The following is a 26,000-nucleotide window of genomic DNA, read 5'->3' on the forward strand; positions in this document are numbered from 1 at the left end:
CAGGGCAGGAACCTGGGGGCAGAAGCCGATGAGGCAGTGGAAGAATAGTGCTTGCTGGCTTACTCCCCACGGCTGGTCCAGCCTCACCTTTCAGAGCGCTGGGACTGCAGATACGAGTGAGGTGCATACCACATACACTGTGTCTTTGTAAGAGCAGGCATTCCACAGGCGTCGCTGAGCCTGCCCCGTGTTTTATTGAGCACAGCACTGGGAAGCTGGAGTGGGATGGTGTGCCTGTGTGTACAGTTTTACAGCATGAAGAGACTTGCATGGGTTTGAATTGTTAAGTGATCTTTTTGCAACTCCAGATTTCCCAATTGATGACGCATCAACACGTGTGCTAGTGTAGTCACGGTTTTGGCAGAAGACCCTTCGTGCTATGGCACTAACAGAGCCAGCTAGGCTTGTAAGCCCACTGGACCTGTGTTTGTTCACAGTGGGCACAGAGTGTGTCTGTTCACAAGTTTTAAAATGATTTGAAGTTGTTTATTGTTATTTTATATGTGTCACTATCTTGCCTGCCTGCATCTGTATCTGTGCACCACTTGGGTACTGGCAGAGGCCTAAGAGGTGTCTGGACCCCGTGGCTCTGGATTTGCAGATGGCTGTGAAAGCTGCCTGGGAATCAGACCCTGGCCCTCTGCTTTTTATGTTTTAAATTTTATTTTTTCTTATAAGTGTTTTGCTTGCACATATATGTGGCACCAGGCATGTACAAGCCAGGTGTCCCGGGAGGTCAAAAGAGGGATCCCCTGGAACTGGAGTTCTGGACAACCCTGGGTCAGCATGTAAGTGCTGAGAATTGAACCTGGGTCCTCTGCAAGAACAAGTACTACTAACCAACGAACCATCTCTCCAGCCCCTGATGTTTTAAAAGAGATGCATTTCATTCTTAAATACGTACATGTGTTCTCGTACGGGTATTTGCTTATGAGTATGGGTGCCCATGGATACCAGATGTGTCAGGTTCTGTGCAGGTGGAGTTGCAGGTGGTTGTGAACTGCCTGATGTGGGTGCTAGGAACTGAACCTATGTCTTCTGGCAGAGCAGAGTGCACTGCTAGCCACTACTGAGTCATCTCTCCAACCTCTCTGTTTGCAGTTTTAAAACCATTTTATTAGTGAATTTGGATCAAACATCCATAGAGCCCTTGATACCCATGGGCTGAGTGCCACTGTGTTGGGGAGAAAGGTATAGATGGTCCTGGCTTTGCTGTGGAGCAGGGTTGGCTGGCCGGAGAGGACCTCTTTGTTGTGATCAAGGAAGGATCCAGCTCCGGCTCTGCCCACTGAGGTGCTCGGCAGCTCGTTGTGCTGCTTGGAGCTGAATCTGTATGTGTGACTACCAGGCTAGCTCCCCCTGATGGAGAACAATCCAGAATGTGCAGGTGGAGTATCATTTCTTCTCACCCATATGGCAACCAACTCAACCCAGGACTTCCTTCTAGTTTCCTCTAGATCCAAGCTGGTCTTCCCCTGAGCTTCCAGGGTCTCCAAGGTTTAGGGTTTTTAGTTTCCTTTTGGATTTGTCAGACTCCTTATATGTATGCTCTGGTTTTCCTAAGAAACATGTCTTGATTTATTCTTTGACAATTTCATGCATGCATGTATTTTGACCATATACACAGTCCATTGCCATCCTGTCCCAGGGAACCCATTTTTCTTCCCAACAGGTTTCACCTCTGCTTGTGTGTTTTTGTTTTCTTTCTTGTGAATCTGAGTTTCATTAGGACTGCTTGCACGAGTATGGGTGAGGCCTTATGTCCTGAAGCTCCAGCAAGTTTACAGTGTCTACACCCCTGAAGAAAATTAATCCGATTGGCACCACAGCCATTAGCTTCCCACAGCTCCTTGGGCTGGAGTGGGCATGGGTCGGGTGGTTCTCGAGCCGCTCCACACGTGACATTCTGTTTTCAGCCATGATAATGGCTTTCCAAGTCATGTTGGGAACTGTGACGTCAATGCAGCAAAGAAAGTGAGGAGCAGGAAAGTTGCTCTGTGTGTGTGTGTGTGTGTATCTGCTGTTTCTCGTCATCTGCAGATGCCTCAGACACATCCATCTCAGGAGGCCTGCAGTAGAAGATGGAGGTTTTGAGGATGAAACCTGGATAGGAAGAAAACAGTGGCTAGTGTCCTGCAGCAGGTGTCCTGCATTAAGGAGCCAGGGGTCTACCGGCATGTCCTTCCTATGCTGCTTGCAATGTTAGAAAGGTTGGATGGCAGAGAACCCACAGAGGCAGCTGACTGGAGCAAGAGGGAGCCCTTGGACCCTAGACTGGTGACTGAGAGCCAGCATAGGACTGATCCAGACCCCCTGAACGTGAGTGTCAGTGAAGAGGCCTCGGAAATCTAGGGGGCCTTGGATAGTAGACCAGGATTTAGCCCTGGCATACAAATAGACTTTGGGAGCCCATTCCACACGGAAGGATGCTGTCTCAGCTTGGACACATGGGGGAGGGCCTAGGCCCTGCCCAGGATGATATGACAGACTTTGAAGATTCTCCATGGAGGGCCTCACCCTCCCTGGGGAGCAGAGGGGGAATGGGTGAGGGGTTGGGGGCGTTGGTGGGGGTGGGAGAAGAGGGAAGGGTGAGGGAGCTGGGATTGACATGTCAAGCAAGCTTGTTTTTAATTTAGATAAAGGTAAAAAAAGGAAAAAAAAGTTGGATGGGGGTTGGTTTGGATTTTTCAGGCACATGGTGGTAAAGTCGAATTTTTTTCCAGTGTGGTATGGATTTTGTGGTTGTCTTCAATTCCATACAACTGTTTCCTGCCTGTGTGTGTGTGTGTGTGTGTGTGTGTGTGTGTGTGTGTGTGTGTGTGTGTGTGTGTGTGTGTGGTCAGGGAGAAGAGAGGTTAAGGTTAGTATTTGGTGACTTTCTCAATCATTCTTTGTCTCCTTATGAGACACAGGACTTCTTACTGAACCTGGAGTTTACTGGTTTCAGCTAGGCTGGCTAGCCAATGAGCCCCAGCATCTTCCTGTCTCTGCCTCCCCAGTGTTGGCATTATGGGTGCACACTGCCATGCTGACTATTTCTTAATTGTTTTTATTTTATGTGTATTAGTGTGTGTCTGTATGTGTATGCAGTGCCCGCAGAAGCCAGAAGAGGGGGTCAAATCTTTTGGAACTGGAGTTCCTCACCCGGTCTCAGTGTCTTGACTTCTTTTTCATGTTCAACACAGTCTGCCTCCTCTGCCTGCTTCTTCCAGCCCAGGCTGGTCCCCCTTTGTTGTCACTTGTGGTAGGGGGTTGCAGTGCAGTGGGTATTGAGATTAGGATCTCAGTCTTGCCAAGACCTCCTTTTTTTCCCCTTTTATCCAAATGAGCAAATTATAATCTTGAACTTTTGATCCTCTTGCCTCCTTCTCCAAAGTTGGGGACCAAGTGCACCACCTAGCATAGTTTATATGGTGCTGGAAATTGAATCAGGGATTTGTGTATACCAGGCGTGCTCTCTACCAACTGAGCTAGATCCCCAGCAGGGATTTCTGATGTGAACGCCTCGGTGCCGATTTCCAGCGTGCAAGCTCTACTTCACAGGACCAGCCATGAATATCTGAGATGTCTTACCTCATATAGGCTCTACTGGAACAGAAACCCCTGCCCTCAGGCTGACTCCACAGACAGAGCCCAGAGGTGGCGGAAAGCCTATCTTTAGAGACAAATTCCTGGACTTTCCACTTGTTTATCAGATAGCTTATAGCTTCTTGTCTTCAGTTTGTTTTGGGGGGAGGGGAGGGCCAGGGTCTCAAGTAGCCCATGTTGGCCTTGAACTCTTTGTAGCCAGAGACGACTTTGAATTTCTGTTCTTCCTGCCTCCACTTCCTGAGTGCTGGGACTCAGGTGTGCATGGCCACACTTGGTTAGTGCTGTTCTGGAGCTAGAGCCTGGAGCTTTTTGTGTATGAGGTAAGCATAATTACAGTTATGAAGTAGCAATGGAAATAACTTTATGGTTGGGTGTCATCACAACATGAAGAACTTATTAAAGGGTCGCAGCATTAGGAAGGTTTAGACATGCATCTCTGGTTGTAGGGACCTATGACACACTTACACAGGAGGTCTTCAGATTGCTGATTCTGGTGTGTCCTCGGGTTTTTCTGCTGATGGTTGTGTCTTGGATGTGACAGTGCCATGTGAGCTGCCTGTGTGTTGTGCTTTGGGGGCTGCAGAAATAAACTGAAACCAAAGAGAAGTCTGGAAGCATCCAGTGCCTCCACGAAGCATCAAGCATCTTCAATCACTTTCTTCCCATTCTGGAGGCTTCACATAATTAAAAACATCCCCAGCCAAACACTAAATAAATTTTACACATGCTGCTTGAATTACTTTGCAGTCTTATCCCAGGGTGGCTTTCTCAGAGATTAATATTTCATTGAAATGATTCCTCTGGGTAGGCTGAAGTCAGAAACTGCGAAACTCAACATTTGCTTTATACGATAAAACTTCAGGGCAGGACTACTTTTTATTTTATTTTTATTTTTTGGATAGGATGTTCACTTGAAAAAAAAGCAGCACTCTATTGGCAGAGCCCATGTGGCATGAGCCCCAGATTGTGTTTTTATCTATTCAGATATAAAACTGAAGGAATGTGGCTTTAGATGCTATCATATGACATGGGTACATAACAGTTATAATTTTTGCTTAGTGAGCGGTGCTGTGGTTTGGCTAATGTGTGGAAGGATTGGTCTGCAGTGTGGAAATGTGGAAAGGAGACCTTGTGGGGAGGGTCTCTAAGTCATTGGGGATGAGTATTAATGGTCTTCCTTGTTGCTGTGACAAAACACCCAACAAAAACAACTTAAGGAAGGAAACGTTTGTTTTGCTCCGCATTTGAGGGTGTAATTCATCATGGCAGGGGTAGTACGGAGGCAGGGGAATAAGACAGCATGGCACTCGCTACAGTCAGGAAGTAGAGAGAAGTGAACCCTGGTGCTCAGCTCTCCTTTTTATTTAGGCTAGACTCCAATGCATGCGCACACTGAGCGTGGGTCACCCCTCCTCAGGCAAACCTTTCTGATAACACTCTCATAGGCACAGCCAGAGGTGTCTTCTATGTGATTCCAAATCCAGCCAAGTTGATGAAGATTAATCATTACGAGGCATCGTTATGGAAGAGATTAATGTGGTTCTCAGGGAACCCCCATTTAGTCCCAGGAAGCTCTTTAGCTTCCTGTCTGGCCATGTGACCTCCCCCACTTGTGTGGTCCTCCATTGTAGTGCCACCTTGCATGAGGTGACTTAGCTAAGAGGGCTCACTGTGGTTGGTTACATACTCTTTCAAGTTTAATTCTGCTGAACTGTGGGCATCAGGCAGGCTTGTGAATATGGTAGATCACACTAACTGGGTTTTCAATAGCAAACAAGTCTTGCATCTTTAGAATAAGCTCCACACTATCATGTCATAAAAAGTCATGAGAAAGAAACCCTCAATTGCTGTGATCCTGTCTGCTGATACTGTCTGTGTTCAGGACCTTTGTGTCCGTATGCCCTAAGGTGTTTTTTTTTTTTTATTCCTGTTTTCTCTTTGTTGGGATGGATATTAAGGTCATGCTAGTTTGGTGAAATGCACAGGGGTTAGACTTCTTTATTTTACATAAAATATATATTAATTATTCTGGAAATGGTAGAATATTCAAGCAAAAAAGCTGGATCTGAAATTCTGAGGGTGGGGTTGGTGTTAGTTAAATTAGAAATTAATTTTTCCTTTTCTTTTCTCAAGTGTACGTGTGTGTGTGTACGTGTGTGTGTGGGGGGGGATTGAACCTAGAATCCAACACATGGTAGGAAAATATTATCCCATTGAGGTGTATCTTTGTTTCCTCACTTTTTTCTCTGAGATGGGGTCTTGCTAAGCTGCCCAGAACGGCTGTTCGGTCGTGATGGGCCTTCAATATCTCCTGTTCCTGCTTTCAGCCTCTTGAGTAGCTGGGAACACAGGCCCATCTTGGAATTCAGTCTGTTCAGTTACAGCACTGCTTTAATCACCTCAGGGTGAGCTGAAGTGGGAGTCTGTGCTTTACTCTGGCACAATAGCAAAGAAATTCATAACACCAGGGTTGACCTGCAGCCTCTGTTACTTTCCAACTGGTCTTTGTAGAAGAACTTTCTCCATGCCTTAATTTCCCATTTGAAAAATAGCAATAATCACACCACATCGTGGGCAGAAATAGTTAACTCGAGGGAAGGCCTTGGCAATGTGCGCCGAGGATGTAATTAGTGACGGGTACCCTGAGCACTGTCTCCATGGAGAGGGTGGTTTTCCCTGCTGCTTCCCCATTGTCGGAATTGATTACTCTTTCCCCGCTGCCCCTCTAACACTTAGTTTACATTGCTCTTGTGCTTCCTTCTTGTTGCATCTTAGGAAGGTAGACTGCAGATTTCTCCCACTGGCCATGTTCATTCATTTCTACTTTCCGTCATTCGTTCAGAGGAAGCCCTCTGAGTTGGGCAAAGAAGTGAATAAATGCGAATTGTTCTTCTACATTCTTAGTTCCCTGGGAGAACTAAGTTCCTTGCTTGGCTAAATAAATGGTTCCAGTGAGCCTTTATTACTATTTATTGATGTAAGATGGGCAGACTGTCTACCTTGGGACAGGTAGTCGGCTTTCAGGCTGAAAGGCATTGGGCTTAGAAACTTCAGCAAGCTATTCCTATTGGTGACCTATCTCGTCCTCTGTGAAGCACTGGGCTGTAAAATCCCCCCACCAGAGCAGCACTGGGGCTTCTGAGGGTGGGGCCCTCATGTTGAGTGATGGCTTGAGCCAGGCCTGGTCCGTTAACTCAGAGCTTTTGTTCAGTGAAGACAAAGTCATGGCCAGCTCTCAGGAGTTACAGGATTGCTCCCGATGGCCCAGGCAGTGTCGATTCTACTTCACAGCCTGGAAGTCTTGCCCCGCCCCACATTTTGGTCCTGGTCATGTGATGGGATTTGTTTTGAAGTGTTCCTGTGCTAGGCGCTACTGATCACCACTGTTGGAAAATGATGAGGCATGAGACCCTGACAGTCAGTCACCTTCTGGAACAGTCTCTGGCAACAGACTTGATCATGTCACCAGGGCTGCCTGGCTAAGGACACTTTCAAGATACGCTGGTCATAAAGCCAACTTTTGTGGGCCAAGAACTGAGTGTGGAAAGCAATGGAAAGTGTGAATGTCTGTGAAGATGCTTGTCTGGGAACATGTGATGGTTTCTGTTGATTGTCAATGAGACATCAACCAAGAGATAAGCTTCCAGATGCACAGATTATGTTACCCGTGGCTATGGCTGTGTGGGAGCATGTTGATTAAATATGGCAGGGAGATCCATCCTAGACGTGTGTGACACCATTCCTGTGGGCTGGAGTCCTAGAACTGAATGGAAAGGAGAAAATGAGCTGAGCGCTGGCGCTCCTTGCTGCCTGCACCCTGACTGCATACCGCTGCACAGCTGCACCACGCTTCTGCCGCCGGGCCCTCCACCATGGTGGACTGTACTCACAGACCGTGAGTGGGAACAAACCCTTCCCACCTTCAGTTGCTTTTGACACAGCAACAGGAACAGTAACTGAGGCCGGAAGGAAGAGGAGGGAGAGCAAAGGATCTGTAGGGGAGGTGGACCAAGACAGGGTCAGTTAAGTGTGGGGGCAACCAAGTAAGTTGGCAGCAGATAAGGTAGATAGAGGAAAAGATGGATAGAGGGAGTGATTGGAAAGAATAGGAAAATATTGGAGAAAGACATACATATACACACACAAATGCATGCATGCACATATATTTGCATATGTGAGTACTCATCTGTGTTATGAACATGCACATACATATCTGTGCAGTTGCATACATATACATGTATAGGTGGAAAAAAGCAAGAACGGAGAGTCTGGGGAAGTTTGAGAATTACACACATACATGTCATTTCTCTCTATTATAAAATACTTCTGCCTGTGTGCCCACTTTTTTAATATGCAAAGATGAAGATGAGCTAGAAAGGAGAAATGAAGAATGAATCATTGTTGGAGTGTGACCTATAAGAAGGAGGAAGTGATCTGAAAGAAAGTGCTGGTGTCAGTTCTTTAGGCCAGCAGGAAGGTTGGGATGAGACCAGGAGTGGGGTGGAGGGTGGGAGTATGGGGAGTATGGGGAGTATGGGGAGCTGTCTCTGCTTTCTTAGGAAAGCTGGGAGGATGACCCAAACTGCAGATGGCTTTATTTTTATAAGCCGTGAGCTTTGGACAGGAGAGCAGGCCGGTGGGGGCTGGAGTGGTTAAGAGATAGGTCTAGGGGAGAGAGGGGATGTCAGATAGGTCCTGGTGAGAACTGTGGGATACAGTTGTAGTAACCAGGCTGTGTGGAGAGAATAGCTGAGCTTAGCATGATGAGCCAGATGAAGACAAAGAAGAGAGGGGGTGGGATGGGGGCTCCCAGAGAGGCTGGTGAACACAGGAGCTTTTACTCCATGGTGTGGAAGCAGGTTCCTATGGAAGAATATGATCTCCCAGGGAATCTCTCATCCACTGAGCATCAGTTCTGCTCAGCTATGGGAGACTCTGGGGACAAGCAGAGGGATTAAGATACTTCCCTCGCCCTAAGTGTTTCACAGCACAGGACTCAGAGCTGAAGAAGCCTCTCAAGAGGGCTGATGGAGTCCAGAAGTATCACTGGAAATGACTTGCTGCTAGAGGGGCAGTGGTCATCAGATGGTATGCTTCGTGGGTCACCATGAGTCCTATGCAGAAAGTTTAGGTTTCTGTCTCCTTGGTTATTTCTCTGGAATCATAAACATCTTCTCCATAGCTAAGGAGTGGGGACTGTGCCCCAGCTCCAAGTCATGACTGGTTGTGTGTCATCACTGACCAAACACCATAAGGAAGGAACCACCATTTCGATGTACTGTTTCAGAGGGTTTAGTCCTTGTTTTGCTGACCTGTTATTCCTGGCAGATGAGAAATTTTAGCACCAAACCATCAGGGCTAGTGACTCCATGCATTTGGACAAAGCATCATGGTGGCAGGAATGTGTGGTGGAGGCTACTTTCCTCTTGGTGGGTGAGAATCAAGGCAAGTAATATAGGGAAGGTCAGGGCAAGGTATAACCCTAAGGACATGACCCCAGGGACCTACGTCCTCCTACCTTTGCGTTCCCCCACCTCCCAGTGGTCTACTCAGATTTTGAATCTGCCAGGATCAATCCATGTCCTAGTCAGAGTTCTCAATAGGAACAGAATCAATGGGGTGAATGTACAGGTACATATGAGCTTCTTAAGTCAGTTCATGTTAAAATAGTAACAGCAGCTGAGTTCCATCTGAGACCTGTGAACCTCTCGGTGGTTACTGGGTCCTTGAGCATAGTGTAGGCCCTGAAGTAACTGCCTCACACTGGGGAGGCCAACAATCAGGTAGTTGCTTAGTCCCCAAGACTGTGTGCCTTAGCAACTCCAATTTATCACCAAAAACTGGAAAGGTTTCTGGAGAGCTGTTAGTCCTTAGACTTTTATGGAAAGCTGGAAACACTGGTCTGGCATCAGTGTCAGCAGTAACAGGTTGAATCAACTCAGCAGCAAGAGGGAGCCTGTCTTAGTTAGGGTTTCTACTGCTGTGAAGAGACCCCGTGACCACTGCAGCTCTTATAAATGAAACCTTTTAATGGGGTGGCTCAGAGTTTCAGAAATCCAGTCCATTATCATCATTATGGGACATGGCAGTGTGCAGGCAGATGTGGTGCTGGCTACATCTTGATCAGAAGGCAGCAGGAAGTGGACTAAGACACTGGGTGGTAGCTTGAGCGTATGAGGCATCAAAGCCTGTCTCCACAGTGTCACACTTCCTCCAACAAGACCACACCTACTCCAACAAAGCCTCACTTCCTAATAACACCACTCCCTATGAGCTTTTGGGGTCAGTTACATTCAAACTATCACATAGCCCAAGCAAGCCCAAGGTGAGATCTATTCCTTCTGCTATACCCTCAACCTGCACTGCTACCAGGAGATGCTGTCCACAGTCAGGGTGGGTTTTCCCAAGTCAACTCAGGCAATCAGGGTAATCCTTCAGTTGAGGATCCCTATGCATTTGATTCTAGAATTGACATTGAAACCAACTACAATAATCCATTCATGAAGACAGGGATTTCATTATCAAACCATTTCCTAAAAGTCCATGGGCTGGCAACCATGAATCTATGGGATCTTTTTCATTCAAAGCATAATGGTCAGTCCCATGTTTTTATGAGTGTGGATCAGTGAGCCTCACAGACCTGCTTTGGATGTAGGTACAGGAGTTTGTAAAGAATTACTGATCAGAAGACAGAAGAGATTGCTGCACACAGCTGGCAGGAGTCAGGTACTGAAGAAATCAGTGTGGAGGTTTTGCAAAAACTAGACATAGATCTTCATATGACCCATTGATATCATTCCTGGTGGTTTATACAAAAGACTCCAAGTCCATAGATCTCAGAGGTACTTGTACACCAGTGTTTATTACAGCAACATTCACACAGTTAAATTATAGAATAAACCTAAGTGTTCAGTAACAGAGGAAAAGATAAGGAATGACCTCCACACTGCTTTCTTCAGCCACAAAAAAATAGTAGAGTTATAGTATTTGTTGGAAAATGGATGCAACTGACAAGAATCATATGAAGTGAATTAAGCCAAGTCCCAGAAACACAAATGTCACATATGTTTTCTCTCATTGATAGTTCCCAGATTTTATATAGATCCGTAAATCATGTATGTACAGATGACATGAAAGTAGAAATGAAACTGTCTGAGGGATGTGGAGGGGGGACATCTGGAGGGGAAGGGTGGGAAAATGGAGAGCATCCCGGTTTGCTTTTCTGTTGCTGTGACAAAACACTGACCCAGCCAACTTTGGGAGGAAAGGGCTACCTTGATTTACAGTTCCACTCAGGATTCATCATTGAGGGAAGCCAGGGGCAGAACTTGGAGACAGAAACTGAAACAGGGGCCATGGAAGACCAGCGCTCTTCAGCTTGCTCAGCCTGCTTTCTTGTATAACCAGGTCCATGTGCCCAGGGTTTTCCCCACATACAGTGAACTGTGCCCTCACAGCAGATACCGTTAGTGAGTAAAATGTCCCACTGACTTGGCCATAGTTCAGTTGGATAGAGGTGATTCCCCATTTGAGGTTTCCTCATCCCAGGGAACTCTAGTTTATATCAGTTTGAAATAAATAGGTAAATAAAAAACAAACAGCCGGGCGGTGGTGGATCTCTGTGAGTTCAAAGCCAGCTTGGTCGCCAGAGTGTGTTTCAGGACAGTCTCCAAAACAATACAGAGAAACCCTGTCTCAAAAAGCCAAAAACAAACAAACAAATAAATAAAACAAACAACAAAACAAAAACCCAACTAACATAGAGATTAAGGGAAGGGGGGAGGGTAGGACATGTGCAATCTATGGTATATAGACTTGAAAACTTCCTAAAACATGAAGGAAGCAAAACAAAATGACAACAAAAGAATTGCCAGTTGGAGAATCCAAATAAAATGCCAGATGCACTCCCATGAGCCTAGAGATCAGGAGGCCAAAGCAGGAAGACCTAGAGTTTGAGGATAGCCTGGGCTAAAAGAAAGACCATGTGTCCAAAGCAAAACAAATAAAACAGAAGCCCAAAAACGAATGAAAGGTCCTGTGCTTCAAGCTTCCTCTGCTTCTTTAATAATAGTTAATTTTTTATGTGTATGAATGTTTTTCCTTCATACATGTATGTGCACCTTGTGCCCACAGAGGTCACAAGAGGGAGTTACAGGCAGTCATGAGCCACCATGTAGGTGCTGGGAATCAAACCTGGACCATTTGCAAGATGTCCCTAACCACTGAACTACCCCTCCAACCCCGGCTTCCTCTTCTTTCTCACACTCCTGTAAACAGAAATGGACATAGGAGGGTGCTGCAGCGTCCTTGTGAGGAGAAGCCTTGACATAAAGTCTACAAGGACAGAAACATGCAGGAGACCGTGTCCACATGGAGCAGGACACTTAACAATCCAGGAGCTCCATGACTGGTCCTTTTTATTCTTCCAGAACACTCATAAACGAAGCTGGTGACAGATTGCCTCTGTCCTGGGATGAAGAGAGAGGCTTCCTGAGCTGCAGGAGCAGGCTGTGGGAACAGACGTGTCCGAATTTACTGGGATTTAGCGTCCACACGGAGCTGCGTGAGATTTTTATTTTGTTTTGTTTCATGGTGCATCTGGGCATTGCTATCTGAGAACTGATTCCCTTCCTTCCTGTTCCAAGAGAGTGCCTTGCAGGCTTCACTGATGTGGGGCCAGGCAGACTGGTCCCTCACTCGCTGGGTTGTGAGTTTTGGCTGACGAGAAAGGAAAGGAAGTCGGTGTCTCCGATCATCTGTCTCTTGCTTCCTTTTTGTTACGAACAGAGGAGGCTGGGTTCTCCAATTGACTAGTCCAAATTCTAATAAAATCCTGACCCATGGGGGCTGGAGAGATGGCTCTGCAGTTAAGAGTACTGGCTGCCCCTGTAGAGGACCTGGGTTTGTTTCTCAGCATGTACATGATGGCTCACAACCATCTGTAACTCCAGTTCTAGGGCATCTGATGCCCTCTCTGGCCTTTCCAAGCATATTCATGACGTATACATAAATACACTCAAGCTCATAAAATACCATACCCATGGACTTTTTCCTCCGAGAGAATGTTATCCAGCTCTCCAAGGACCCAGACACACCAACCAAGACCTTTCTGTTGAACTATGATAGCATCAGGTCTAAGGTGCGCGGTGATCTCCCAGACATGTGGTGTGGTGTGGTGTGTGTGTGTGTGTGTGTGTGTGTGTGTGTGTGTTGTGTGCGCCTGCACACATGTCCTTTCTTTTTTTCTCTGCAACATCTGAGAAGTCAATTGAGGCCAAGCAGGTTTAGAGCTCTGCCTGGCTAAAACCAACCTCACTGAGGATGACCAGTGCTTACCAGATGCTTCTCTGTTCCTGGCAGCCCACCTCTCCTCAGCTAGCTAAAACAATAATTACCCATCCCTGAGAGTTACCTGCATGGGAACGGAGGTGGGCTTACTTCTCGGGGAAGGCACACTGCTTATGAATATAAGGTGTGATGGACTATCACCAAGTGTATTTCATTTCTGTGATTGCACTCTGTGTACATGGATGGACTCAGGGCTGCAGAGAATGTATGTTTGTAACTGTGGGAATGAGGTTACCTGTAAGGCTGAAGGCGCTGAAAACAGCACACCGTGTATCCAATTAACCATTCAAGACAGGGCATGTTGATGTCTCCTCAGGAGAGCAGTATGTGGTCAGGAAGCTGAGGCACTGGGGTGGGTGTGGAAGAAGGAGGTTCTTTCTTCCCATTGGTTTACAGTTGGTCTCCAGTTAGAAGACGTGGTGGGCCAATATGTGAAAGAAAGCCGTTATAGAGTTAAGACCTGGGGGCCTGGGAAGCTAGCTCAGTGGGTAAGACCACATGGTGCACCAGCATGAGGGCCTGAGTTCGAATCCCCAGCACCCACTTAAAAAGCCTGTGATCCCAGGGTTGTGGGTGTCATAGACAGAAACATGGCTAGCTGATAGCCTAGCTCCAGATTCAGTGAGACCCTGACTCAGGAAATGAGGTGGAGTGATATAGAAGGATGTGACTCAAGGGATAAGGTGGAGTCATACAGCAAGACATCTGACCTCTCTGGTTTCCAAATGTGCTCCTGGGTATGTGGTGCTGTGCACCCGTGTATGCGTACACCCTCTCATCCACACAAGAACAGATAGGTGAGTGTTGACAGGGTGGCCTCTAGAAATGATTTTTCTCAAGAACAATGTATATTTAACCCAATGGGCTACCATTTGGAGAAAGCCCTACCTTTGAAAATATCCAACTCCCTTATAATTCTTCCTTTCCCAACATTACTCCCGTCATTCCTGGCATCAGTGTGTCCGGAGGGCTGGATCCCAGTCTTGGAGTGGACCTTGTACCCTGTGAGTCAAGAAAAGACTTCAATGGAGGTTTCCATATAGGATGGGCCATTCTAACCCAGGGGCTCTCTATTTATAGATTAATAAACCACTGCTATCTTTGGAGGACTTTGCTATTGTAACTCATTCTCCTAAAACCTGGTCACTTCTGGTCACTGGAACACTACATTGTTGGACCAGAATTTGGAGCAGTGTTCCTGTGGGCAAGGCCATGACAATTTCTCTGTGACAACTTCCTGTCTTAGACAAGGCACATGGGTTTCCTAAACCCGAGGTTGGCTTAGACTGAACTCTGAAGTAGTTATTTTTGCTCATTCTAGAACCCCACGAACACTTTTGGACCAGATTGCTCTTTTATGGCAGAAGTCTGTCCTGTATATTATGGAAGATTTAGTAGCATCTCTAACCTCAACCCTGGATACCAGTGCCACCTTGCATTGTAGCTATGACAACCAGAAATGATGCTAAGTGCTGTCAAATATGTACTAGGAGGCAAAACCACCTGGGTAGAGAACCAGCCCTCTTGGAGCTAAGAAGGAACAGAGTTTCCCAGAGGAACATGGCATAATCCTGCACATAACTATGCTGGTGTGTCGCTTCACATTGTGCTGGTCACATGAGCCCACAAAGTTCATATAGTACAATACTTCTCAAACTCAACTCAACGGGGTGTCATAGAAACCGAGAATAGCATTTATTAGGTCTGGAATGGTGCCTGAGACTATGCAGCCCTAACAAGCTGCCAATCAATGTTGACACTGTTGATTCTCAGATGACACTTTGGGCAGTGAGAATGTAGGCCAGACATCTACATGATACAGTCCCTGGACCAACTTGAGATGACTTTGTTTTTTGTAAGTTTCTTTTAATTTTAATAATAAGTATGTATGTGGGGGTATTTGTATGTGAGTGCGGGTACCTGAGGGAACCAGACAAGGGTGTGTTAGATTCCTTGAATCCAGAGCTGCAGGTGGTTGTGAGTTGCCCAACGTGGGTGCTGAGAAACAAACCCAAGTCCTCTGTAAGAGCAGTGGGTGCCGAATGAAGGTTGCAGTCAAATAACATAGAAAGTTGAAGGAGCTTGTTTCCCCTGGGAATTAAAGACAATCTGGCATTGTGGAAGCTTTCGGTGAGCTTATATCTGTCTGTAGGTGTGTGGCCTGCGGAGGAGGCTCCGTAGGAACTGAGGTCAGAGTCATAGAAGTGCCTGTTATTAAAGTGAATGGAGACTGGCTGTGGGCTTAGGCTGCCGCCCGTGATCACATCTGTGTTGTGGAAACACACCCCAGCTGGTGAGTGGGTACTCACTTTAGCCAGGAGGAAGAGTCATCAAAATGAGCGTGTGGGAGACTGTTGCAACACTCAGCACTGAGTGACATGGCCTGCACCACGGAGCATTGGTGAGGACAGGTGGGAGGGGGTTGATTTGAAGTAGCTGTTTCTCTTCCTGGATCCTGGGGTCCTTAAATATACTCAGCCCAGAAGTGAGGAGGGGGCCAGTGGCCTGGTCTCCCACTATTCGCCTGTATCCTTCAGTGTTCACCTTTCAGAGATGCTAACGGCTAGTAAAGGAACACGCCTTGCTGTGGCTCAAGGCTGGGGGGAAGGGAGTCCTGTCCGTCCCTGTGTCCCTGCCTCTGCCACAGCCCCACCCCAGGATTCCCGAGCGCATTAGCTCCCACTCTTCCTTCTGACATTCTGAGCTTTAAACAAAAGTATTAAGAAAGATTGGGTACTTTTTCAGGGGTGTTTGCCTACCACTGTGCCTGAACAACCTTACTGTGTCATCCCCCCGACTGCTACCCTGCCTGACAGTTTTGTTGTTGTTTTTAACCTCTTACTTCTGGACTCTGAGGTCCCTCCATCCTTGCCCTAATCCCGGCCACATCACTGATCCAGGAGCAGACTGAGCTCCCAAGTCTTTATGGGTGTTTTAGAACTACACATATGGCTGGCAGCTGTGGGATGGGCATCGCTGACCCATCGCCAAGGGTGGCGTGCTTTGACCCGAGGGACGAGGCACCTGATCAAAGTACGTCGGTGCGGGCTTCCAGAAAAGGACAGGAGCAGAGCAGTCCCCGAGGTGATGATGTGGCTCTAATTGCCGGTTTCTCGAAAATGAACCAGGAAGAAGGCAGTGAAGCATATGAGGAATGGCCGAGGGAGGGCTGCAGTGGGGGCTGAGAAAAGTCCGGAAAAAGAGTGTTACTGCCTCTCGAAAGCCAGGCGCCTGCTCTGATCAAAGGACAAAACCCAGATCGTTGTGGCTGCCTGCCTGGGAAAGGTGGCTTCCTTTGGGACCCTGGTTCTTTGTTACTGAGCACAGGCTGCTGGAAACACAACCCCAGGAAAGCAGACTGTGTGTGCCTCATTGCTCACTTTATGTCTCCAAACAGGAGAAGAGAGGGAGGGGGCCACGCTCTTCCAGAAGTGTCCAGCTCTCCTCCTGATGCCATATGAGGCTGCCCCTCAACCCCAGCGCAGAGCCAGTGGCGGCGGAGCCCTCGGAGATGACTTTGCTCAGCAGTGTCCTGGCGGCCTGTTCCTATATCTCAGGTGGGTGCTGGTGTCTGCTGGCCAGGGCTGTGACCCGGTACCGAGTCCTGGGCTGCTTCCTGCTGGCCAGGTGAGAAGTGAGTGGCCATCACGGGGAGGCTCTGCTCCAGATGAAAGTTCTCCAGCCTCTTATTTGAGTGTGATATTCTCTAATTTGGCAGGTGCACACTCCCAACAGCCTTGCCTTTCTGGAGAAATGTTTAGTTGCCTTTCGGCCATGGCTGCTGCTGGTTTCTGTACTCAGCACATCAACCAATAAGTTATTGAGGAGTCCAGCAGCCTGATTATTTCTGTAGGTCCTCAACCCCACATGGGGTTCTTTGTCTATGAGTGTGAGTGTGTGTGTGTGTGTGTGTGTGTAAGAGAGAGAAAGTGTGTGTGTATGTGTTTTCAGGGGCCATCAGAGATGTTTAAGAGCCTTCTGGAGAAAAGGTAGACAGAAGGTATTTGACTCTGAGAGACCTGATGTTGACCTCTTTTTGATTCTAAGTCATGCTCTTCAGCAAGATGGCTGAGCCTCCCTCCCCCCGCCCCGCCTTTTTTTTTTTCTGGAGACCAGACATTGTTCATATAAAAGGTACTATCTAATAGCACATGGAAATGCCCTCTCGTTTGAGTGACCAGACTTGTGCTGCTGGAGTGCTTTAACCTTTCATGTCTTGATAACTTGCTTGTATTTTGGTTTGTTTTGGCTGGAGTTTTGTGGATACTATATGAAGAAGGGGCTGATGCTTTGATTCGACTCCCTTTAGGGGAAGGATTTTATTTTCTAATTTTCTAGCCAGAGCTCATATTGGTAATTTAAGGCTTCAAATGTAAAACCCAATGCTTCTATTTACAATGGCTCAGTCAATGTAAGAGAACTTCTCAGGGCTAACCCACAGGCTTATTTGTGGTGGCCCGATGGGATCATGTATGAGTTACTTTCTTGCTGCTGTGATACAACACCCCAAAAAAAGCAACTTAAGAGAGAAAGGGTGTGTGGTAGTTTATAGTTCAAGGTTCCAGCCCATCTTGTTGGGAAAGTCAAGGCAATGGGAACTTGAAGCAGTCGACCGTATTATCTCACAACCAGGATCAGAAAGCAGCGAGTACAGGTATTACTTGGGTATTATTCTGTGTTTACATAGCCAAGATCCTATGCTCTGCCTAGGGGATGGGTGCACTTATCCCAACTGAGATTGACTCTCTCACATTAACTAACATAAGAAATACAATCTCCCAAAAGACATGAAGTTGAGAGGGGGTAAGGGTGAGCCTAGGAGGAGCTGGGGGAGGAGGGTGGATGGATATGATCAAAATACATTGCATGCAAGTATGAAATTCTCAAAGGGCTAATTAAAATGTTTTTAAAAAGATAATCTCTCACAGACACTCTCAGAGGCTAGCCTTAGTCTAGAGACAATCCCTCACAGGTATACCAAAGTCTGTTAAGTTGACCATCAACACTGACTATTATAGGACATCTAGTCCATGGGTGTCATACATCCTGTTTTTTTTTTTTCATGATGCAGAGAATCCAACTCCCAGTTAAGGAAATCTGATACCTACTACCTCCTTCCTGGGCATCCACCCATCAGAGAGACTTCACTCCTGTATTTTATTTATTTTTTTTGACACAGTCTCAATGTGTCTTCAAATGTCCCATGTGCTGCTGCCGCCGATACATGTGGTGTATGCTGGAGCATGAACCCAGGGCTTCACGCAGGTTAAGTTAGCACTCTACACACTGAGCTACACTTCCAGCCCCTTTGCTGTTTACTTGAGTTGCACTGGGGATAAAGGACGCCAAAGCTGGGTTAGGGAAGTTTGGGACTGTGACAACATGTTTACATGGTGACCTGAGGAGGGTGAACCGACTCTTTCCTGAATACTTCCCCGCAGTGAGGCTGTGGGCAGCAGGAGGGCCTGGGATTTCCACAATTTCAAGGATACCTGCACAGCGGCTCTTGGATAAGAATGCCTCTGATGAGAGCAAACAGCACTGGACTTTGGCCCTCTGCTCAGCAAATGAGGCACTTGGCAGGTTTCCGTTTTGACCAGCCTGACCCTGAGTTGTGATCACTGATGTGGTTATCCATTGAATTGGCTGCTGTTTACTGGGTGTCTTGTGATCTCGTTGAGGCTGAAAATGCCCGTGGCCCCATTTTTCTGTCTCCTCCAACTTCCTTTTTCCTACCCCATTACACTGGAATTCATTATTATGTGAGACACAGTAAAACTTCTCCTTCTTTGAAGTGGGCATGTGGGAGGGGCATGCTGAGGAGAGGGCTCAGCAGGTGAAGACATGTGCTACCAAGCCTGACAGCGTGAATCTGCACCCCAGGATCCACATGATGGAAAGACAGAACCAGCCCCAGGAAGTTGTCCTCTGACTTCCACACTCGTGCCCTGGCACAAGCGCCACCCCACCCAAATAAGTAAATACATGTGAGCATGTTTTAATTAAATGAACATAGGCTCAGCAGAAAAAAATCAATGGAATCCCGAAATTTGCAGGCAAATGGATGACACTAGAAGAAACCATCCTGAGTGAGGTAACACAGTCACAAAAAGAGAAACATGGCATGTACTCTCTCATATATGGATTTTAGACATAGACCTGAGGAGTGCCAGCCTACAATCCCATGGCCAGAGAGTCTGGGAAACAGAAACTTCATTCAGTGGCTGATGGAAGAAGAGGCACACTCCCATGGCTAAGCACTGAGCTGAACTCAAGAAAGCCAGTAACAGAGAAGGAGGACTGATGACCAAAGGGATTAAGACTGGGCTGGTTTAACCCCCAGAAACAGGTGACCTGACAAAGGTTAACTCTTGAATCCCAGGCATCAGCCTGGGAATCCAGCATGGGACTGATCAAGACCCCCTGAATGTGAGTGTCAGTGAGGAGGCCTAGGTAATCTATTGAGCCTTGGGCAGCAGATCAGTACCCATCCCGAGTATACACAGGGACTTTGGACTCCCATCCAACAATGTGAGGTGCACTCTCACCCTGAACTCTTGGGGAAGGGTCTAGGCCCTGCCCTATATGAAATGACAGACTATGGACCCCCCATGGAGAGCCTCACCCTCCCTGGGGAAATGAGGGGGTAATGGGGGGGTTGGGGAGAGGGCACAGGAGGAGGGGAAGGAAAGGGAGAGGGACCTGGAACTGACTTGTGAAGCAACCTTGATTCTTATCTAAATTTAAACTGAAAAATAAATAATAATAAAAAATAAATGAGCACAGGCTAAGATTTAAAGTGAATGCCAGAAAATGGAAACTTGGGTATCTAAAATAAAATGTCTTATGTGCAGTAAAAAGACAGTGGATTAAAATTGATTCTGAGTGGCTAAACAGATGGCTTAGCAGTGAAGAGTGAATACTACTCTTGTAACTCCAAGTTCAGTTCCCCATACCTGCACATGACAGCTCGTAACCTCCTGTAACTTCAGCACTAAGAGATCTTGTGCCATCTGCTGGCCTCCACAGGCACCTGCATGCAGGTGCACATACTCCCACACAAATGCACACATGAATAATTTTTTTATTCTAAAATCAGGCACCCTCCTCAATTACAATGGCAATGAAAAAGAAATGTTAAAACACAAAGATGAATACAATAAGTTAAAAGTAATACTGTCCTTAAAGGAAATGTGGTAATAAATTAGAAACAAAGGTAAAAAGCACGGCAGGAGAGACTTGTGGGAATATCTTGATCATGCCTTGCTCTCTCCCCTGCCCTTTCTCCTCTGTCTGGTGATTGGTTTCAATGGGACCCAGCATCTCCAGCTTACTCTCAGCGCTTCGGTTGTGTGCTGGTTGATCTTCATTGTCGACCTGAACGGATGGAGAGATGCCTACAACTTTGGCACATGTCTGGGTTTGTCTAATGGGCTTTTTGAAAATTGGTACCGAACAGTGAACCAAGTCAGGAAGACTCATCTTGAGTGTGGGCGTCTCTGTTCATAGACTGGGGGTCTAAGTGGAACAACAACGAAAAAAAAGAGGAAGAAGGGGGAAAACTTGTACACAGGTGGTGTCTTTGTGCTGCTTTCTGCTGCTGTGATTAAAATCCTGACAAAAACAACCCAGGTGAGGCAGAAAGCATTCACTTTTGATCACAATTCCAGGTCAGAGTCCACAACTACAGGAGAGTGAAAGTGCCTTTAATTTGAAGGGGCTAGTTGTGTCCACAGTCAAGATCAAAGAGAGAATGCAGGCGTGTGTGGTTGTATTGCGCTCGCTTCCTTCACTCTCATACAGCATAGCATCAACTACATAGGGAACGGTACTGTCCATAGTGGGCTGGGTCTTTTCACCTTGATTAACTCAACTGGACAATTTCCCACAGACCTGCAAACAGGCCAACTGGAGCTAGACAACCACTGAGATTCTCTCCCCTTAAGAATCAAGGTTGTGCTAATTTGGTAATTACAGCTAACTGTCATAGGTAAGTGTGACTCTTCCTGAGAGGTATGGTTTTTGCTTCTGGCATTGACATCAGATTCCAGGATAGTCCATCTTTCTGCAGGGACTTCTACCAGCATGAAACCCTCCAGCTCTTCAGCCTGCATTACTGGTCCCTCTTCTTCTGGGGCTTCTAGCTGCTCCAACAACTGAGCAGTGGTTGGCTTCCGCAGTTCTCCAGCCTGCAGACTGTGGGAGTCTATAGCCTCTGATCCTGAGTCTAACAAATTCTACCCCTCTTATTCATTCTGTTCCTTAGAAGAATCCTGATTAATACAAGTTATCTCTCATCCAAAACATAAAGTCCAATTCTTTAGCAACACACTTGATACTTCTAGTGCATACGGTTGTCTTAGTTCTTTGTCTGATGAATCTCTCTCTCTCCCTCTCTCTCTCTCTCTCTCTCTCTCTCTCTCTCTCTGTGTGTGTGTGTGTGTGTGTGTGTGTGTGTGTGTGTGTGTGTTAGGGATCATAGGAGGTTGTTGAACTTTCCAGGAGAAAGGGAGATAGATGGTTGTGTAAATCTGGGAGTCCCTTATGTTTGTCTTCTCCTCAGCTCAAAGTTGTGCTTTTCTGCAAGATAACTGACTTCTTGAGCTTTCTTCTGTAGACCAGTCATTTTTGTGCAGAAGCAGCTCTTTGATTACATATGGAAGCCTTCCTGCCCACTTGAGTGAGCTTTTCATTTTTTGGTAGCTGGCTATTGTTTTGTCCTTTAGCTGACATTTGTGGATGGTGTTTGAAGAGGAAGGGGCTGGGTTTTTGATTAAGTTTCCTTTGGGGAAGGACTGGCTTTACTTTTTGATTCTTTAGATAGAGCTGATGTATGTGTGTGCAGGTGGAAACCAGCAGACCCACATGGCCTCTGATCCCAGCTGAGCATGTGACATGGTACTGTGATCTTCCCGTTTTCTCCTGGGCATGTCTTATGTAGTGTATGTGTGACATGAATCTTATACCATAACTATTGTAACATTTTACCATTCTTCACAACAGCCACCCTCAGCGTTAACCATTCCAATAACTGGCAGAATCAGTCCAACAAAATACTCCCTGAAAAGAAATGATAAACTGCATAGCCTAGGCTGGCCCCTAACTAATGGCAACACCCCTGCCTCAGCTTCACAAGACCTGGGATTATATTTATAATCACCATACTAGACAGACTCTTTCTTTAAAAAAAAAAGTGTTCCTAATGATAAAATGCTGGAATTTGTAGCAAAGAAAAACTTCACAAATTTAATAAAAGAGTCCCAAGAGAAAAGACAACAAAGGGCCAGAATTGGCAGTTTGCATAAGGAAAAAATGCAAATGGGTGATAAAGCTGAGCAGTTTAAAATCCTAGCAAATACATGAAAAATGAGGATAGGATGGACGTGCAAGTGCTCGCACGCAAAGCTGATGGGGTCACAGACTGACGGAAGCTCTCTGCCAAAAGCCTTAAACATGCATGTATTTAGGACCCCATTGCTAGGAACTTCTTCTAAGGGCATAATTAGAGATGTAGGCAAGCACATTACTGTGAGGACAAGAACTCTCAGGATAATTTTGATGGAAAAATGAGAAAGTGTGCTGAATATGAAGTGAAATAGAAATATGTAAATGACGTGCTTATATTAAGGGGGTACAGAACATGCGTGTATAGTGTGTACTACATGTACTCTGCTATCAGTCAGTTTTAAATGTGACTGCATTCTGTTATAATTTGTATGTTGGTGCTAGGATCAAGTGGGTGTCTGTGTGCTTTTTATATCATTTTGATTATCTCTGTTCTCTGTATGTTGTTTCTGTATGGTACAGGGTATGTGACACATGTGCATACATGTGCACATGGAGGCCAGAGGACAGCCTCGGCTGTCATTCTGAAGGTACTGTCTGGTCTTTTGAGACAGAGTTTCTCTGTGGTCTGAAATTGCCAAAGTAGGGTCAAGCTGGCTGGCCAGTAAACCCCAGGAGTCGGACTGCCTTCACCTCTTAGCCCTTGGATTACAAGCAAGCACCCCCATGCCTGCATTTTTTTAAGTGGGTTCTGGGTATCAATCTCAGATATCAAACTTGTAAGGCAAACACTTTACTGACTGAGCCACGCCCCCTCCCTAGCCTTCTGTAACTCATTGGTGGCACCTTAAAAGAATAATATTTGATTAAAATATTAATATCCACTTAATATACACATTAGGCAATTCCCACTTCTCTGTCTTCCTGAGCTCCATAGCCTGAGCTCAGCCCGACTAGACTGTTGTGTATACCTAACTCAGAAACAAGAGTTTTACATGTAGATGCGTCTTCTTCCCATTGCCTAACGTCAGTCTGTCTACCGCTCCTGGTCCTTCAGTTTTGTTCCCACTTCATGGCCGCAACACTGAGTTGGTTTGAACTTCACCTTGCATTTGCCCAAATTACTGTAATGGTATTGTCTACCATCTTCCTGCCTCCAACCCATAATTTGTACTTCTGTAGCAGAGAGATCTATCTAAATTCGGGTATGAGGATGAACTTTGCTTTGTTTTGTTGCTATCTTGAGCATCCTATGTATGCAAGTGCGAGGATTGGAGTTCAGACCCCCGTCACCCACGTAAATGCCGGTGAGTGTCGTGGCCTGCCTGCAGTCCTAGCACATGGGAGGTAGAGACAGGAGATCCTGGAGCAAGCTGGCTAGACTAGCCAAGGGTGAGTTCTGAGCCCAAGGGAGACTTGCTGCCTCAGTGTGTAAGGTGGGACCATCAAGGAAGACTCCAGATGTTAACCCCTGGCTTCTACATGGATGTGTGCATGTCGCGTCTGCTGCGCGGCCTGTGTCCGAGAACGTGCGGAGGGTGTCGGGGATTGACAACACAGAGACTCGTTCAACGATGTAAAGAAAACTTTAAGCAGGCTCCAAAAAGGTTCAAGAAAACTTCCCAAGAAAGGCTCCCACCAGAGAAGCTTCTGCTCTCTCCTCTACCCTGGCTGGTTCTGCTCTGACCCCAGAAACTGATCTGGGCGTGGCAGAAGAGGCGGTTAGTCTCTGGACAAGGTCGAGGTCAGGGTGGTTTCTGCGGGCAGGCCTTTTCCAGGAACTTAATGCCCCCAGGCATTGTATTGTTTTTAGTAAACATTGTCTTACAGCTGCCTACTCCCAGGCAGAAGGGGAAGTGGGTCTCTGCTCAAGGTCTGGTGTTCCCACAATTCACCCCTTTTTATTTTTAAATGAGGCACTCCTGGCTTAGGTCAAGTAGGGTCACCCTCCCTTTCCCGTCCTTGGGGGACCTTGAACCCCTGTCTTAGGCGGGAGGGGTCTTCCCCACAGGTGGCCCGTCATCAGAGCACCCCAACTTTAAATCATCTGTAACCAACCTTCATGGCTATCGGGATTGCCATGGGCTAGGCTAAGCAATACTTGGTTACGGATCTCTTGCCTCTGGAACAAGGCACGTTTGAGCCCGGCATAAAGCCAGAATGCCTACCGCCACTGCCACCATTTCCAGGACCCCCATTGACATAGCGCCTCTCCATCACCGTACCCATCACCAGATCTGGGCCATAACATTCTACCAGCCTTCGTCTGTTACAAGGGTAACCCACACGTGATTTACATTCTGTTACAAGGGTAACCCGCATGTGATTTACATTTACAATTTGATAAAGTTTACAATTGTTCCAAGATCTGCTCAGGAAAGCATTTAGAAAGTGCACTTGCACAGATACATTAGGTACAATCATTGATGTTACACATGTAGCATTATGAAAAATATGAACAATAGGCTTGTTGCACTATCCACAGAGCACCAATTTGTTCCTTTGGTGATGCAGTTTGTTGATTCAACGTCAGCTGATTATGCGACTTGAGTCAAAGTCTCCTTTTTGTCGCATTAGGACAAGTTGCACCTCTCTAGAAAAATACACTGGCCTAGTCGTGATTCCAGAAACAGGAACCACCAAGTCTGATATTTCAAGTGACCATGTCCTGTTCAATTACTGAAAAGAGGCTTTTGCCCCTCATCACAGTCCATACGAATGTCCAAATGTTTTAAATGGGTCCTTTTTTCTCTGTTGGCTTCATGATGAAAACTCATGGGTCCGGAAGGTTGATGCAGCAGGTCTGTTGAGAAACTGGAAATCTCGAACCGACTGTTTTCTTTCTTTCTTGGGCTCTAGATTCGATGACAGCAAGGGTCAGGAACACTGATTTAGGAGATCTCAAACTGGCTTGGGTAGGCTCCCATGGTCTCAGGTCCAGTTTTTCTCTGTTCCATGCTGAAGCTTTTATTCTTTTCCTACAAGAAAACACAAACATGCCCTCGACCCCAAATTAGGGTCTTCTCCACTGTTTAGTGCATGGATGTCTCCATTTGACCTGAGCAATAGTTGCTCAAGTTCCATCATGCCAGAATCTGTCTGAAGCTCACTGGCATTCACATTATAAAATTTTTAAATGAGGAGTGTATTATTTGATGAGTCATGTGGGGACTGGGGACATTATTCCCCCTTTTTTATTTTCTAAAAAAAATTTTCTTTTTTTGAACTGTTGAAGCTGGACCATAACAGTAGAAGGATTTGTCTACCCTCCTTGGTTGACTATCTAGGTAAATTGGGATTACTACTTAGATTATTTGTAGATGCCCATTAAAAAGGACATATCCATTAAATATTTCCCCAAAACTTCTGAAAATCACTCAAAGATTGTAAACTATAATATGTCCAAATAACTTGTGAAAATTATTTGAAGTCTGTGAGCAGTCTTTCCCAATCTAACCTGTAGAGCTCTCACTAGCTGACAAGGCCTCATTTGTATCTTAAATTTTTCTGTAAAAACATTAACAGACTGGCTGGATGTTCCTTTTGTCTATATTTAAAGCAATCTAGGTAGCTTCTTAACTATTTTTGAAGGGATTTAAGTATCCTTTTAATCATATAAGCAGTTCACACTCACGCATTCACAATCACATTTCATACATACCGGTGTGGCCACGCCATACATTCAGAACATACATGCATCTTTCAGTCATCCTTTTTCCCTAGGTCATGATTAGTCTGTTGCAATGAAGCTTCCTTAATTGAAATCTATATAAAAG

At 46.2% G+C, this 26,000-nt stretch overlaps 1 protein-coding gene across 2 annotated transcripts in view; it reads left to right on the top strand.

The window, feature by feature from the left end:
- Eva1a (eva-1 homolog A, regulator of programmed cell death) overlaps positions 1 to 26,000 on the top strand; it is a 54,655-nt gene that overhangs the window by 13,341 nt on the left and 15,314 nt on the right. The window contains exons 2-3 of one of the 2 annotated variants that reach the window (XM_013119251.3): positions 12,021 to 12,154; positions 16,337 to 16,496. In XM_013119251.3, coding sequence (XP_012974705.1) covers positions 16,397 to 16,496 — 100 coding nt within the window. In that variant the 5' untranslated portion in view covers positions 12,021 to 12,154; positions 16,337 to 16,396. The remainder of the gene's footprint in view (positions 1 to 12,020; positions 12,155 to 16,336; positions 16,497 to 26,000) is intronic. The other variant, XM_013119253.3, reaches the window with a different exon arrangement.

The sequence above is a fragment of the Mesocricetus auratus genome, unplaced genomic scaffold (genome assembly GCF_017639785.1).
Source record: "Mesocricetus auratus isolate SY011 unplaced genomic scaffold, BCM_Maur_2.0 Super-Scaffold_100676, whole genome shotgun sequence".
Taxonomy (NCBI): domain Eukaryota; kingdom Metazoa; phylum Chordata; class Mammalia; order Rodentia; family Cricetidae; genus Mesocricetus; species Mesocricetus auratus.